At 33.6% G+C, this 18,387-nt stretch overlaps 1 protein-coding gene across 1 annotated transcript; it reads left to right on the top strand.

The window, feature by feature from the left end:
- Positions 1–7,023: 7,023 nt before the first annotated feature.
- Positions 7,024–17,145, top strand: LOC111052510 (protein suex-1). The gene is made up of 2 exons (XM_022339214.2): positions 7,024–7,178; positions 16,460–17,145. Exons 1-2 carry the CDS (start codon positions 7,097–7,099, stop codon positions 16,609–16,611), a joined length of 234 nt encoding a protein of 77 aa, XP_022194906.2. The 5' UTR covers positions 7,024–7,096; the 3' UTR covers positions 16,612–17,145.
- Positions 17,146–18,387: the final 1,242 nt, after the last annotated feature.

An 18,387-nucleotide genomic window follows, 5' to 3' on the forward strand; every position in this document is an offset into this window, starting at 1 on the left:
GAGCGCTCCACCTGGTCTCAGATTGTAGAGCACAAAATTACGCCCAGAGCCCAGAGTGATTCTGAATTATACATCCTTATGTTAACAATCGGAAGATATTGTTGATCAAAAACTAAAATTTATCAAAATTGATTTTTTCTTTAATTATACTCCTTTTTGGAGAATCTCAACTCAGTACTCATTAGAGTACTGATCTCATTTTATTCAGAATTATATAATCTAAAAGAAGGCGAGAGCAAATTTTGTGTCCTATTACTGGATTTGGCAGAAATAGCTGAAAACTGGAAAGTGAACCGAAATTTTTTGATTTTTAATCCATCCTGTTTCAGCACAAGAAAAAATTGCATGAAAAAATTGCTTCTGGACTTCTCTCATGTATCCAAACAGTATATTAGAAAATCAGAACTACAATTTAAATCGCAATCACACCCCCTTTTTATGCCTATATTGACTGGACTATATCTGATTTCTTGGAAACAAAACCTTACAGTTCTGTATAAATTATATTGCAACAAATATATTATGTCATTAACATTATGAAAAAACAAACAAAAAAATTGATTAACTTTACCACTTATGATTCATAGATATCGTATTTTTAATAAAAAAAATATCAACAGTCATTACCTTCTTCATAGCAGCTAACCGTCAGAAACGTCAAAGTTGACAAGAATAAAAATAAAATTTTCCTCATCCTGCGTGGATTCACTGCAAATGAGAATGAACCAAATGGATGCGTAGCCCTGTCTCATCAATTTTTATTAACAAGATTAAGATATTAAGCCAATTAGTAACAAAAAGCAATTAGGGAAAGACGAAAGACCTTCCAAGTAGGCAAGAGACAACAATTCCATTTGTCATTCAAAATTAGATTGAACTACTTCGCTGATAGTCCTGTTTAGCGTCATCACTATCTATACGAATAATATACTGTTCAAAATATAACTTGAATGAGTGATCTCTTTTTAATTTAGATTAGAATTAGAGTTCTTAATTCATGTGAGTTACAACCTTTAGTTAATAATTCAAGGAATTCTATAAAGTATGAATAATTTATCACAATGAAGATTGAATGCAATTTAAAAATCGATAATATAATATTGTAATATAACTAGATGAATGAGAATCGTTCAACAAATAATTGTTGAAATTATTTATTATAATAATAATGAGAATCGTCAACTCTCTGTAGAGGATTTAAAATCCTTCCCATCATCACATGTCCAACCATCCTCTTTCAAGGAGAATTGGAGAGTGAGAGTTATCGCATGTCATATGTCAGTGAGCGCATATTACATACCCCCAATGACAGTTATGTAATTATCACGAATTGATGGAATTCTATTAATTTCTTGAACACAACAGAAATAAAACAATAAATATATATGACTAAATAATCTTAAAAGAACAAAATAATTGTTCTAAAATAGCAAGAGGGAAAGAGATTCAATAGCCTCTATACGAAGAGCAATACAAGAAACATGAAGATTGAATGAAATGACTTGAAATTTGAAAAAAATTAAAAACCACTTATCAAAATATGACAAAATACAAACTAGATCATTTTGAGAAAAATGTTCAATAAATAAGTGGTACAACACAGAAAGATTAACACAATAATTATTACACTATGGGTTGAATCACAATTGGTTCAACGTATGTTAATGCAGTAGGCTATTCTGATTGCAAATGATAGCTGACAAGATGAAAGTAAATACATTGTTTTTCCAATGTTGATGTTTCTACGAGATTCCATACTATGATTGTTGATTAGATGAGCACTGAGCTGCTAGTACCATTGCCTATACCAAAGCATGCAAGATAAATATTTTCACAAGCGTGAAGGATAAAATTTATTTGAATTGTTTCGCAATAATTTAAAATAATAGGATAAATAATAGTTCAGAATCATTTGTATGTAGATAATGTCTGTAAAATAGGGATGAGACAAAATGTTGATAATTATTGTTCCCCGGGTTGACAGCACCACTGGATAACTAGACTGATCCCGTACTTTGTTTGCATAGCACAGCCTGCTTCGTAAAATCACTCTTCATCATAACCTCATGATTTTCGAACTATTTCATTATTTTAAGCAATTCTAAATGTACGGTATTCAATCAAGCACTCAACTTATTCAATTAAAGCATTGTGCATAATCGTGCGTTGATTGATTATGAGAGATAAGCGTACCTTCAGTTTTAGGTGTTTTCCGACCACCGGAAATCTATTTTTTAACTCATCAATGATGAATAATTATTATATTCAGCGGAGTCGGCAACTCAAGTGATCGTCTCTCGTCAACAGGAGTAGAATAAGAGTGTTGTAAGTAGAAGTGTTGTTTGTGTTTAAGCGATTCGAACATGCAACAAGTGTTGCCTATACTACAAAATGCAGGATTTAAATATTATTGACTGACAGGTAACCCGTGTTCCGCGAGGATCTAATAAAAAGCCTGACCTACTGAAATTTTGAAGAATGTAGAATATGCCTCTCACAATCCTCCGTAAATTGAGAATTTAGTAGGCAAAATTGAAAGTTAATCAATCATAACCTCAGACATAGTTCAGACGTGATGATGCGTCATTCGTGAACTCCCTAAGCGAATTCTTTTCTCTATTATATCATAGATTAGCTCACTTTTAGATACAGATTTCCTTAGAGTTCGTTCTTTTTAAATGAGTCCATGAACACAGGGATTGAACTGCCATACTCATTTTGAAATTTCATGCAAATTTCTGGCACTGTTGTTCATCATCCAAATTGAGATTATTAATCTATTCAGAATAGAACGCTTGGGCTATTATTTTTTTCAGAAAGTTTTGATAGCATCATCGAAAATAGTATTGTAAAAATATGTTGCGAATTAGTGATGGAAAGTATCCAGTTCACTTCAATACAATCATGGGAATTCAACTCAAAGATAAGCTGCAAACACTTTTTGATACGTTTTCCACTTTCAATCTATATAAATAAAAATCGAGCCTCAAATTTTTACATTCAATAACACTATATTTGCACAGAATTTGATGGGTTTTTTGGTTGTGTTCGTTATGTTCAGGACCAGGTTTATGGCCTATCAGATATATAATCCGACTTCAGGACTTTTTCCTACGGTCCTTCAAAGTTTTCATGTAATCCTTATGGGAGAAGATTTGTGAGCTGGCCACACTCAGAAATAAAAAACAGCTGTTATAATCATTGCGTCATACAACAGCCGTCGGTAGATAGTAGACAAGAGTGTGTGCTGCTTCATAACCGCCCATGTATTTTATTCTGAACGCCCCGATTAAAAACAAAATGACTATTCTGTGAGTAACCATCCAGCAGTGCGGCCTCAGGTTTAAAGACTTACAGGTATAAAGACTTACAAGCTATATACTAAAAATTTTATTATAATTTAATTATAATATTTATATACTAAATGTTCGAGGAGAATAGAATCACTTTCCAAATAATAAATAATGGAAAAATACAACTGCTGCACAACTAACTAAGCACATAGGAAGTCCATATTGAGATATATAAATGTAAATGCTGATTGTTGAATCTATATATATAAAAGCGAAATGGCACTCACTCACTCACTCACTCACTCACTCACTCACTCACTCGCATAACTAAAAATCTACCGGACCAAAAACTTTCAAATTTGGTAGGTATGTTCAGTTGGCCCTTTAGAGGCGCACTAAGAAATCTTTTGGCAATATTTTAACTCTAAGGGTTGTTTTTAAGGGTTTAAAGTTCGTATTTTAGCATGTATATTCTTTTTCTCCCAATCTCTTAATTATAATTGAAATTTTCATATCATATGTTACTATAGAACTATAATCTGGATAGAGTACCTCTTCGAAATAGTCGTTAACTGGCAACTAAATTAATAATTTTGTCAGCTTGGCATTAAGTTGAGTTGACTTTGTTAGGTTGGCACCAAGTTGAAGATTTGAATGCATTTATCGCGGAAAAATTGATTGGGCACTGCTACTTCAATCCTGGGAATATTATATTACTAGCCGTCAGGCTCGCTTCGCTCGCCATATCCGTTTAGCCAGACGTTTAGTCTGGACCCCCGACTGGATTGTCCTAACATATGATAAAAATGCTCAAATGGAAAATGCAGGCGAGCGAAGCGAGCCTGCTGATCTCATTCTTGGACGATCCAGTCAGGGGTCCAGGGGGCGGAGCCTCCTGGCTAGACGGATATGGCGAGCGAAGCGAGCCTGACGGCTAGTAATTTTCATAAAAATATAGTGATGTATCAGATTAAGCTAAGGCTAAGCACACCTGAGAAGGCACGGCTTGGTGATAAGAAGTGTTGATCTTATGGAGATTGCCTCATCACACCGTTCCACGCCATGCCCGATTCAGAGTGTGTGAGTTCTTCCATTCAAACCAATAAGCAAGAAGCACCTGGATGCAAAATGCCACATCGCGCCTCCTCAGGTGTGCAGTTTGTCATGGGATGCATCAACTATTTAGCGGTACGAAGTTCGCCGGGCCAACTAGTCAATAAAAATTTACAAGATACAAAATAGTTAGCAAATTTTATCAAGATTTCAAGGTACCTTATTTATTAAGATTGGTCAAAGAATAACAGATAAATTTGATATTTTCGTACTGCATGCATGATCACTTTTCACCATTTAAACATCAATATTGAATTTTTAATTCCAATTATATTTAAGATGAAGCTTTGAAACTCGGCATGGCTCCATATGGCCATACAGCTGATTTTACAATGTTTCTCAGATGATCTTGTTTGTCTTGTGCATTCATGCAGTGCGAAAATAATATTAATTTTCTGTTATTCTTTGACCAATCTTAATAAATAAGGTATCCATGAATTCTTGATTAAATTCATTCAACTTCTTGTCTCTTTGTAAATTTTCTGTAAAGTGAACGGTTCTCGAGAAATTTGCCATCATAAATTTAAAATGGCCGCCATTTTGAATATGTAGATCGAATTTTTTTCATTTTATTTTTTAAAGTTGAGTCTTTGTAGCATAAATATTCATGCCAAATTTCAGATCAATACAACATTTCGTTCTTGAGATAAAAATTCCTAAGTGAAAAAAACAAAATGGCAGCTATAAGGATATCCACCGAGCTTTGGACACTTCAAATACGACATTTGCAGTTTCATATCATCCAGGAGCAATACCCTAAAATGTTCGACACTACTTCTGAAACACTCTGTATAATATTCGATATACAGAGTGAGTCATATGTATGGGAACCCTTCAATAAGTTGGAGACTGTTGTAGATATAATACTGTAACTTTCAGGATAAGTTATATTGGTCGAATACTCTACCTTTTGACATACAGCTGAATTCTAACCCCTCATAAGGAGGTGACTTAGGGGTTGTAACTCGAATATTTTAAATGTACAAAATTTCAAATCCATTATCGAAACAAGGAAAATGACAACAATAAAAAATTTCTATGATGCTTGTTTCCAAAATGGCTGTTGATTGAAGTATCAAGTAAAAACTAAATCTTCCAATCACCGGCATTTTGAATAAAAATATTATAAAAAAATTCTATTGATGTCATATTGAGAAGGCGTTTAGAATAATGTATCACACATGGGGGTTTAAATTCAAAATAATGGAGTTAGAAACCCTCATTTCTTCAAAAACTAAAACTTCATTCAGCCGTAATTTTGAATACAAGTATCATGAGACATTTCTATTGATGCCATCTCTCTTTTTTAAAAAAGCCTTTCAAATGATGTACGATACCACACAATTATTGTTCACATCTTGTATTTGTGTTGACATCAATGAGTGTTTAATTAAGTTGTTCAATGAGCTTGCCCCTGAAGTAAGACTGTTGAGTACCTCACTATTCAAATCACACATAAAAGGCTTACTTACAGAAAGATGTCTTTATTCTGTTGGTGAATTTTTTGAATAGCTTCAGGGTTCATTTGTTTATAACTGTAACAGATTTGTTGTGACTTGTGTTGGACCCCGTTTTAATACCTGCTATTTATCAATTGATTCTGTTTATTATTACTATTTGCCAATGTTGTTGTATTTTTTTACAAAAACATTATTTTGACTACCGTATATCATTATTATTTTAAAAATATCTTGACTGTTTTTAATTTTATTGTATTTTGACGTTTGTTACAACACTTTGTGTTTCATGACAATAAAGGATTATTGATTGATTGATACATTTAAAATATTCAAGTTACAACCTCTACGTCACCTCCGTATGAGGGGTTGGAATTCAGCTGTATGTCAAAAGGTAGAGCATTCGACCAATATAACTTATCATGAAAGTTACAGTATTATATCTACTACAGTCTCCAACTTATTGAAGGGTTCCCATACATATGACTCACTCTGTATGAAAGACCCATGTTCACTGAAAACAATACCTAAACATTTTCTTGAGAGCTGCTCTCTGGTCACTGTTGAGTTTGACATTTTTGAACTGATGGGTAACCAAGAGATTCCTATTAACATGGATCAAAAGTACTGAAGATGCAGGAAATAATGAAGAACAGAAGGGTTGTATTATCAACTTTAACATCATGTTTATCTGGAATACGAAAGTAGTAGTCCTACAGTACGTAAATCTACTGTTTTGAAAGTTTTGTATGTACGGTAGGCCTATGTTATACTGTACTACATTATTTGAGTTCCTATCCTTTTCAGTTGAACTGAATAATATTATCTATTACTAATTACCTCGTACCACCGATGCAAAACTCATTCCTGATAATATAACAGTATTACCGTATTTTCAGTCTTCAATCAACGTATTATTCTAAGGCTATCTAGTCAATGACTTCTCTGATAGATATGGAAGCCAAATAGAGTTATTTTAGCACTAGGAAAAGACAAAAGACGATAATACTTATTTAGTTGGTCATAGCTGACGTCATTCTCCAGTGGTTTTTCCTTCAATAACACAACTTCGACTGAAAATATTGTAACTGATTATCTAAGTATAAACACATTTGAGATACAGGTGGACTCAATTAGCATCTCATCTACAGGCATCTCATTAATCGGTTTGGTTTCTATGTATAAATATGTAGTAAAAATGCAGGATATCATCAGTTGCCTATCTTCGACTCCATGAAAATGAAGTCTATATTCTTCATCTTATTCGCCATTCTGGCGATAGCTGTGCTTGCTACGGCTGATAAGCAAGAAGAAGGTATGTATTGTATCTCTCCCGTAACACCAATACAGGAAACTCATTTATAAATAATATTTTGTGTGGTAGTAAAGATACAAAATATGTTGAGGTATTGAGAGATATTTACATACTGTACTCAAACTTCGCGACAATTAATAATTTGAAATTGGATCAAGTGGAAAATTGGATTCATAATAAATTATTATTGAATAACTCGATGAAGCTGTTGAATACGGTATTATCTCCAATTTTCTAATCTCCAATAAAAACCATATTTTACAATTTTTTATTGTTATTTTCGATTTCAAATTCAAGAGACAATTTATTCAAAATCTTCATCCAATGGTAAAAAATAATTATTTTTTTTAAGAATTTGTTTTGAAGTTGATATACAATAATAGAAACACATATTTTGGATTCTGTATTTTTTTGAGCTCTTTTAGTTAAAATATCAGTTTATTCCATGTGCCTTTAATTCTATGCATGGCAACAAAAAAATCTCTATTACAAAACTCACTACCCAATAATGTTCAAATTTATGATTCTTATATTCTATTAATCGATTAAAGTATTGTGATGAATCTTTCAAATAGATCTCATGAAAAGAGAGAAAAATTGTGATTACCTTTTAAAATGAAGGAATTTGCTAAAGGAATAGTTAGCGACCGAGCGATAAAGCTTACTTATCAATAACTGTATATTAGATAAGAGTACCGTTCTGTACTGAATATTTTCTAGGAAAATTATTCAATAAAATTATAATTATTTTGCAAATAAAGCACAAATTATTTATGAATCGCTCACTGATTTTGAGGTTACACTTTGTTTACTATCGATCAGATGTTTTTAAAAACAGTTCGAACGCAGCTGACTGATTCAAAGTATTGTCAAATGTCACGCTGGCTTCACGTAAGATATAATACCATCTCTAAAAATCAAAACTATCCATAAAGGATCAAGAATTTCAAATAAAAAAAAAAATAAAATGTATGTATTATTGTTGAAATTATTTATTATTTAAGAAATTATATTATACGTCAGGTCTTATTGTAACTAAATAGGTCATAGCATGAAATTATATTATTGATAAAATGGCAGAAATTAATTATAATAATCTCAAACCTAATAAAAATTGTACAAGAATATTAATTTATTAATAATTTAATTCAACCGAACCACATGGTAATTAAATCTCTATGGCAGGTCTAAGCCAATCACAGTGCATAGAAATAGCACCAAGACGGTGATCGTTTGAAAGCAACACATGTTAATCTATTATCAGACACCAACCCTGCCTTATCAGTTACACTAGCACGTGTACATTGTATGAGAGGAACTATGTCTAGAAGATTAAGCAGTTTTAAGAATTACATAAATTAAATTATTATTGTAATTAAAGGAATTGTATTCTACTACTTGCCACTGACGTCATGTTTACGTCACAAGCGTTCTACCAATGGCAAATTTTTATGCAAATTATTACATTGAGATTCTGAGAAGCAAGGTCTAGCCTAAAAGCTTAGAGAAAAGAGCAGCACTTCCCTTTTGAAATCCTCACCGTGCAGATCTCTTTTATAGTTACCAAAGACCTATTGTGAAAATTTCTTGTTCGATTTTAAATGTTCTATTTGTGAGCCGATATTTTAGGCCAATTTATTTGTTATTCGTAAATTTCTGTTTTCATCAATCGATAAATTTAAAAGCTTAAAGTAAATTATCCCTTAATTAATTCGGTGAAGGAGATATTTAAATTAAAATTCCCCACGTGCTGAAACCGAAGCCTGGATTGCCGCCGATCAAACGATTTTTTGATCTAAAGAAGAAAACCACGACGACCAAGGAATTTCACGTGAGTTATAAGTCATAAGGGGCCCCAATCTACGCTTCGAAAATATTTTAGTGCAGAAACATAAATTTTTTCTTCGTTAAATTATTGGCCACGCCGACAAGCGCTTAGCATTTAAGAATCTAGAATTTACTCATATTTAATTTATAAGAATTTGTAGTTGATTAACTATCCTCCGCTGCCTGAACCACGACCCCGAGCAACTTTAAAATATTTTTTATAATTCATTTTTTCACTATTTTTTCAAAACTGTTCAATTTTATCAATTGTAAAATTCTGTTGAATCACGCATGGTATCATGCAAGCACAAGAAATTTTTAACTATTCTATTAATGCTAAATTATTATCAACCTGTAAATCAAATTCTGAATCTGCACTGTATGATTACATATTTTATTGTAATATATTTCAGTTTTGTTAATTCGCTTTCTGAGTTCGATTATTTCTTAAGCCTGTCAATTATTGTGTCTGATACGTTCTATATCATCAAGAACCGATCGAATACGATCATTGAAATAATTGAATTGAGCTGGATATTGGAACAGGTCTAAGTGGATGTAGCGAGTGGGGTCAGATCGAGATATTTATTCTTTGTCCTTACCTGCTCATACATCAGCTTTTATCTGTTACCTACCTCGACTTTGGAGCGAATGCATCAATTGTACAGCAGTGGCAGCCATAGATCATATAAATTCCTACAATAGAGCTTAAAACCCGACAAGACTCTGTTCTCGAAATATATTCTGAACGATATTTGGTTCAAATACCGTATTTTTAATCCTTCAGAACTTATTAGAGACACAGTCCCGTAAATTATCTACATCGGGATTTTTGCTCGACCTGTATGATTTTGTATGCTCATTCTTCACAGGTAATAATTTTAAGGTATCCGTCTTCAGTGTTTAGCGATCGCTACACTACTTATAAAAATTTCATTACTATACAATTTGTCATTAGAAGAATCAAGGGTGAGCGAGCGTTTAGGCCTCCCGCGATTCGACAATTGTATTGAATCTTGTAGTGAATCAATCAGTCTGGTGTATACTCAGCGTCCACGCACGCAATTACAAAATTATAGCCGCTACACCATTGACTCAGTACAAGATTCACTCTACATGTGTGAAGCCTTCAAATCACGCTCCACATGATTTTGGCGCCCAACAGTGATAGGCATTGAAGAGGTGGATAATCGACTACGAGGATTATTTAGTTGCTCAGTATACTATAGCGCTGACAACGGGAAAATTTGTGAAAAATTCATGGTTGTGAATTTCTTCGAATTTAGTATTAACTGTTCACTGTTATATAAAATAACAAGTCGTACCATACCCAATTTTTGAACAGAAAAGAAATTTATCGATTGATGAATTTTTAGAGAAAAAATCGAACTCAGAATTTTATTATCGTGTTATTCGAAAATTGGTCATACTATAAGTCATAGGTATAAGAGATATCATAAGAAAGGTCATATTATTTGAAGAATATTAGGTCTATATTGAAACAATTTATAAATATTTACAGAAAAGAGGATTGAAGTTATTTACATTTTTAAAAGTTTTTAAAACATAAAGAGGGAAGTAAAATTAAATCACGGATATATTGCGGAATAATTCAAACAAAACACTGCCCCTTTTATATAAAATTGTGCAAAGAACACTAGCCTATATATTGAATTGCGGCAAGAAATTATAAAAGTAAGATATTTATAATAATAGTAATAATAAATTATAAGAGGCGTACCTGTATTACCGCATAAGTGTTCACTGTTGTATCCTGTGTGTTATTATCATTTTTATGTTAACGATATTGCTAACTTGATTCATTTCATCACTGAACATATTATTGAAGCACACTTTTGTATTCTTCACTTCAACAAATTTTTTTTACACTATTTCAATTTCTGATCATTCACTTATAATCGTTTCACATAACCTCACATGTTTGTGGTCGTTTCAACGCACTTGCACCTTCACATCATCCAATAAATTATGGAAGTACCACACCGCATCCTGGAACCCACATCGGCGACTTCAAGGACGGAAGATGTCACGCGGGATAAACGCCCATGCATTGCCGTTCCAGAGGTCCGGACGCCGCATCTCATGTCATAGAACCATTGCCGCCATCCGAAGACCACACACCCACCCCTTCCGTGTTACAGATGAGTCTCATCCTGGAAGCATTGAACGATATGATCAAAGAAAGGAAACAACTGAACGAAACACTAAACAATATAAATAAGAACTACGACCAAATAAAGGAAGTCAAACAAGCAAGCGGACGTGATACATGTATGGAAGACCAACCTACCGAAAATGTCAAGACTGGAGTCGCGCCGCACCCTGCAGAACGCCGAGAGGGACCGGACGACATCGCCCGCCAAGCTGAAGACGTCATCCAGGGCATAGAGGGACATCCCGTACCACCGCGCGCCGGACACCAGGAATCCAAGGACGTTGCCCGCCGAGTGGAAGAGCAGCCCGGACCGCCGACCGCCCACATCACCGTCCATCCACCGAGGACAGCGCCTGCAACATATGAACCCAGCATTCATGAAGATAGTCCAATAAACAATAGAAATGAAATGGAAACACACAACAAATCAGAATCACAACCAAAACTGAAAACCTACAAATCAAAACAACGAACAAGAAGGATTACAATACGTCAAAGAAGAAAACCAACTAATAGAATTCATCTACACCGCCGTCATGTTAGACTGAAATTCCACATCAAACTCCCTACCAGCATGCAAGGAAAAAGGAAGACCATATCAAGAAGAACCTACAACCACCGCAGTCATGTCCGGTTGAAATCAAACAAACTGTACACCGGCATGCAAAAAAGAAAAGGATTATTTGAAAAAACCCACAGACACCACCGGCATGTCAGATTTAAGGATATCAAACTGCATGTTACCGGCCAACAAAGAGGAAACGAGTTTGTAAGAATCGATCTACACCACCGGCACATTCGTTTTAAGCCGAGTTTAGTAAAACGGATAGTTGCAAATTGGAACGGAAACCTTGAAATAAATCAGGAATCAAATTTAGATGGGGGCTTAAGAAATCATTGTGAATTAACTGGAAACTACATTTGTGGAATACACCAATTATTAAACACTTCATAATCACAGCCTACACATCGAATCATATCTTAGCAGACTGGCATCTTTCTACTGCAGCCTAATCAACATAACCTAAACTTCGCCGCATCTCAGCTAATAAGGAAATATTATTAATCCACTTCAAATGAAGAAATTATTATCAACTTTAATAACAGAAGGAAATAAAACTACGAAACAACTCTAAAATTACCAACCTAATCAAGCCATCCGCCTCATGTCATAGTCATCACAGAAACAATCGCCTAGTTATATCCGCCCAACTGGAAAACAAAAACAAAAATTGGATTATCCACAGAAAATAATTATAAATTAGAAATAACATGAAATTAGTAGTGAATAGGAGGAAAGAAAATAAACAAAGTTTATTTGAAAAAATGTGTAAACTAACCTTGAAATACAGAATCAATAGAAAAATCTATTCAGAACCAACGCCTGTTCGATAATTTTCTTCGTCCCACCAACCAATGTGTACGAAATCCTAGAGTCAATGTTAATAGAATCAAAGCAATATCGTTATTCAATTAATGTAACCTATTATTAATGTGGAATATAAGTAAAAAACAAACAAAAAAAAATATATATATTTATGTTAATTTGCACGAAATGCGCATGTTCTGTGTCATATGAATGTATCTCTAAAAAAAAAACTCCAAAGAAAATGAAATCTTACCTTTAAATGTGAAATTTATTACTGTTGCATCAAAAGATCATGAATTGAAATTCAAATTGATAAATATAATCTTAAGGACTTAATATTTGTAACCAACATTGATAAAAATCAAGAAAGCCATTTCAAGTGTAACCCTGTTTGTACGCAACGTACTAAGCGCAAATAAGAAATTGCTCGAGTCAAACGGTAGACGATTGTCAAGTCACCGAAGTAAAATCACATTCTCACCCAATCTATGTAAAAGCCAAACCAAAGAGTCGAAACCTGTAATAACTATGAAAAAATGATGAAAGTCTATATTTGTTGCAAATACTGTTCAAATCTTAAGAAGTAATATGTGAAATCTTGTATATTTGTTATAGTTATGGGTCTGCTCATAAGCCACCCATGAATGGAAGTTGTGGAGTTGTTTTAATGAAGGATCCTAAGAGACCTCATTAATTATTGTATTTCGATTGTATCCAATGGAAGGAACAATCAATTATTTATTTTCTCGTAGCCAAAAGTGCACGATATATTGTTTTTAGTGTTAAGTGTTGAGTTTTCGTAGAAGTAAGGAGATGAAATAGTGTATTCATCACAATATCGGATTTTTCAAATAGTCATTGTTTCGACTCGTCTCCCAATTACCTATTTAAAATATCCTGGGGGCTTTTGTGTGATGAATCTTTCAAATAGATCTCATGAAAAGAGAGAAAAATTGTGATTACCTTTTAAAATGAAGGAATTTGCTAAAGGAATAGTTAGCGACCGAGCGATAAAGCTTACTTATCAATAACTGTATATTAGATAAGAGTACCGTTCTGTACTGAATATTTTTCTAGGAAAATTATTCAATAAAATTATAATTATTTTGCAAATAAAGCACAAATTATTTATGAATCGCTCACTGATTTTGAGGTTACACTTTGTTTACTATCGATCAGATGTTTTAAAACAGTTCGAACGCAGCTGACTGATTCAAAGTATTGTCAAATGTCACGCTGGCTTCACGTAAGATATAATACCATCTCTAAAAATCAAAACTATCCATAAAGGATCAAGAATTTCAAATAAAAAAAAAATAAAATGTATGTATTATTGTTGAAATTATTTATTATTTAAGAAATTATATTATACGTCAGGTCTTATTGTAACTAAATAGGTCATAGCATGAAATTATATTATTGATAAAATGGCAGAAATTAATTATAATAATCTCAAACCTAATAAAAATTGTACAAGAATATTAATTATTAATAATTTAATTCAACCGAACCACATGGTAATTAAATCTCTATGGCAGGTCTAAGCCAATCACAGTGCATAGAAATAGCACCAAGACGGTGATCGTTTGAAAGCAACACATGTTAATCTATTATCAGACACCAACCCTGCCTTATCAGTTACACTAGCACGTGTACATTGTATGAGAGGAACTATGTCTAGAAGATTAAGCAGTTTTAAGAATTACATAAATTAAATTATTATTGTAATTAAAGGAATTGTATTCTACTACTTGCCACTGACGTCATGTTTACGTCACAAGCGTTCTACCAATGGCAAATTTTTATGCAAATTATTACATGAGATTCTGAGAAGCAAGGTCTAGCCTAAAAGCTTAGAGAAAAGAGCAGCACTTCCCTTTTGAAATCCTCACCGTGCAGATCTCTTTATAGTTACCAAAGACCTATTTGTGAAAATTTCTTGTTCGATTTTAAATGTTCTATTTGTGAGCCGATATTTTAGGCCAATTTATTTGTTATTCGTAAATTTCTGTTTTCATCAATCGATAAATTAAAAGCTTAAAGTAAATTATCCCTTAATTAATTCGGTGAAGGAGATATTTAAATTAAAATTCCCCACGTGCTGAAACCGAAGCCTGGATTGCCGCCGATCAAACGATTTTTTGATCTAAAGAAGAAAACCACGACGACCAAGGAATTTCACGTGAGTTATAAGTCATAAGGGGCCCCAATCTACGCTTCGAAAATATTTTAGTGCAGAAACATAAATTTTTTCTTCGTTAAATTATTGGCCACGCCGACAAGCGCTTTAGCATTTAAGAATCTAGAATTTACTCATATTTAATTTATAAGAATTTGTAGTTGATTAACTATCCTCCGCTGCCTGAACCACGACCCCGAGCAACTTTAAAATATTTTTTATAATTCATTTTTTCACTATTTTTTCAAAACTGTTCAATTTTATCAATTGTAAAATTCTGTTGAATCACGCATGGTATCATGCAAGCACAAGAAAATTTTTAACTATTCTATTAATGCTAAATTATTATCAACCTGTAAATCAAATTCTGAATCTGCACTGTATGATTACATATTTTATTGTAATATATTTCAGTTTTGTTAATTCGCTTTCTGAGTTCGATTATTTCTTAAGCCTGTCAATTATTGTGTCTGATACGTTCTATATCATCAAGAACCGATCGAATACGATCATTGAAATAATTGAATTGAGCTGGATATTGGAACAGGTCTAAGTGGATGTAGCGAGTGGGGTCAGATCGAGATATTTATTCTTTGTCCTTACCTGCTCATACATCAGCTTTTATCTGTTACCTACCTCGACTTTGGAGCGAATGCATCAATTGTACAGCAGTGGCAGCCATAGATCATATAAATTCCTACAATAGAGCTTAAAACCCGACAAGACTCTGTTCTCGAAATATATTCTGAACGATATTTGGTTCAAATACCGTATTTTAATCCTTCAGAACTTATTAGAGACACAGTCCCGTAAATTATCTACATCGGGATTTCTGCTCGACCTGTATGATTTTGTATGCTCATTCTTCACAGGTAATAATTTTAAGGTATCCGTCTTCAGTGTTTAGCGATCGCTACATACTTATAAAAATTTCATTACTATACAATTTGTCATTAGAAGAATCAAGGGTGAGCGAGCGTTTAGGCCTCCCGCGATTCCGACAATTGTATTGAATCTTGTAGTGAATCAATCAGTCTGGTGTATACTCAGCGTCCACGCACGCAATTACAAAATTTATAGCCGCTACACCATTGACTCAGTACAAGATTCACTCTACATGTGTGAAGCCGTTAAAAAACGCACCACAGTATTTACAAGTCTATAAAATTTTACTGCACTTAACGTCACTCCAGTGACCTGGGTCAACTCCATTTTTCCTTTTCTAATGTAATTTATATCATTTCAAATTTCCAAGTATCAGTAACAATAGATTTGCTACTTTTATGTCGAATTTGAAATAAGCATTCAATTCAAAATAAGCTTAAGAATTTAAAATAAGCTATAGTTCCATACCAATAGAAATAGTTACTATATTATACTTGCTCTCTCTACTAGTTGAGTCGTATTACCTCATGTTAATATTTGTAAATCAATGATAAATACAAAATTCTTATAATTTGTGAACTTTTTACTCACTCTACTAGTCAACTCCAGTTGTTACTTTATAGTAATTTCTGTAAAACAATTCATATATACAAACTTCCATAATATTCACACCGTTCTACCTTGCAGCCTTGTCCAGTAAGGAATGTACTTTTATTCATCTTTAATCAGTAGAAATGCTCATTTATTCCAATTTAATTTGGAAAACGCAAGTTTTCTGTTTATATTTTTTTAGAATTTGAATCTATCTGAACAATATGACCATTAATCTGTTGACGTGTTTTCAGACAAGTCCGAGAAGTTTCCTCCTCTGGTTCGTGTGGCTCGCCAGAGGGGGTCCCATCACCGCCCCCCGCATCACCGGCCCCCGCACCACCGTCCCCATGATGGTGGCTATGGCGGTGGATATGGAGGATATGGCGGTGGATACGGCTTTTGAACCTACTAAACCCTCCACTTCGTAGTCAGTTGATCAACCTCATCTTTTCTCCCGCATTTGCTGTAGGAATAAATATTTTTATAAACTGAACTCCCATTTCTATTGAATTATTCATACATATCTAAAAATATGAAAATCATGTTATAATGTTGATTATTGTATCAATCAATCCGTTCTATTGTCATAGATCATTAGGTACAATGATGTAAACAATAAATTGTTATATTGATGAACTATCCATGTCAATAAAGTATACAGTTGTTTGCTCAAAAAAGTATGTTTTTTAGGTTGTTATTGGCGAAAAAAATGATATTCCTTTGAACAATATCTAGGAAAATAAGAAAATATGTTTGTTGATTAAGAGAATGTGTTCTCATATTAATATGCTATTCATTAATCTAATGAATGCTTTGTGATAAGTTTAAAAAAAAGAAAAGTGGTTAAAAAATGATTTCTTTCAACCATGAAATAATAAACGCTGATAAGGCGAGGACATCGGACATAAATTGAAATAAATGGAAAAATTCTGGAAAATGTTTTTTCAATGAAATTATAGTATCCTGATGATTCAAATTTTCTTTCTTGTTCAGCAAGGATTATCCCTTGACAATTTAGGCGATAAAATGTAGGTGTATCAAGACAATTTTTGAGAAAATGACTTCGAAGAAATTGAAGCTGGTCAATTTGAGAAAATTAATACAGATCAACGAATCACAAAAACTGTATTGATGAAGACGGTACCGCAGCTAATAATTGATACTATATGATGTAATAGGTACTATGTAGGTTATACTATGTAAACGCTTTGTTCAATATTTTAAGAATAGATACTGCAATCAAAGATTGTAATGTATGTAGCTATGAGGTTGGCAGACGTGGTTGTTTTCGCGCTCTGTGTGGTCATAAAGGTTATGTTGGCATGATGAATCGTAGAAATAATAAAGTGAGTTATTTAAAGTAAGTGGTTGTGTTTTATTTATGGTTATCATATTTTACATTGGCGACGAGAAATTGGAAGTTTCATTAGGCGTGTTATGGCGGCGTTTATAGGACATATTGGAGCTTTTGATGCCAGTGAGGAAACATGGGAGTTGTACATCGAGAGACTTGAAATTTTTATGGATGCAAACGACATTAAAAATGATAAAAAGGTTTCAACGTTATTGTCTATAATGGGACTCAAAATATATAATCTACTGAAACATTTGTGTGCTCCGGATAAGCCTACTACAAAGAAATTCGAAGAACTTGTAAGCTTAGTTGGAACTCATTTAAATCCAAAGCCTTCCTTTATTGCTGAAAGGTACAAGTTCAGTTTGCGAAATCAGCAAGAACACGAATCAATTGCTGATTATATTGTCAAACTAAAAGAACTTTCAATCAATTGTGAATTTCAAGCAAATTGGCCAGATTATTTGCGGGATCGTTTGGTGAGTGGTCTGCGGAGTGATGCAATCAAAAAGAGGCTGTTAGGCGAACATGAGTTAACGTATGATGCAGCGGTAAAAATTGCCTTGAGTATGGAGTTAACAGACAAGGAGGCGGCTTCATTATCATCAGTTCCAGTAGGCCTCCAAAGGGAGGAAAAGATCGCGCAGCTTCAGCGTCATGGTGGAGGAGGTAACAGGCCGGTGGAGAGTCAAGGGCGTGGCCAATCAACAGTTCATGGACAGCACGGTGCCTGTTCTGTTGCGGCAAGTACGGCCACCGCGCTGGAAATTGCAGATTCAAATCGTACAAATGTAACAATTGTGGGAAAAGTGGACATTTAGTTAA

Source organism: Nilaparvata lugens, chromosome 1 (genome assembly GCF_014356525.2).
Source record: "Nilaparvata lugens isolate BPH chromosome 1, ASM1435652v1, whole genome shotgun sequence".
NCBI classification, from domain to species: domain Eukaryota; kingdom Metazoa; phylum Arthropoda; class Insecta; order Hemiptera; family Delphacidae; genus Nilaparvata; species Nilaparvata lugens.

What these genes read in the sequence shown, in the direction of transcription:
- LOC111052510 (XM_022339214.2), top strand. Translation starts at nt 7,097, where the DNA reads ATGAAAATGAAGTCTATATTCTTCATCTTATTCGCCATTCTGGCGATA. An exon ending in GGCTGATAAGCAAGAAGAAG is followed by an intron (nt 7,179 to 16,459) that starts GTATGTATTGTA and finishes ACGTGTTTTCAG; the next exon opens with ACAAGTCCGAGAAGTTTCCT.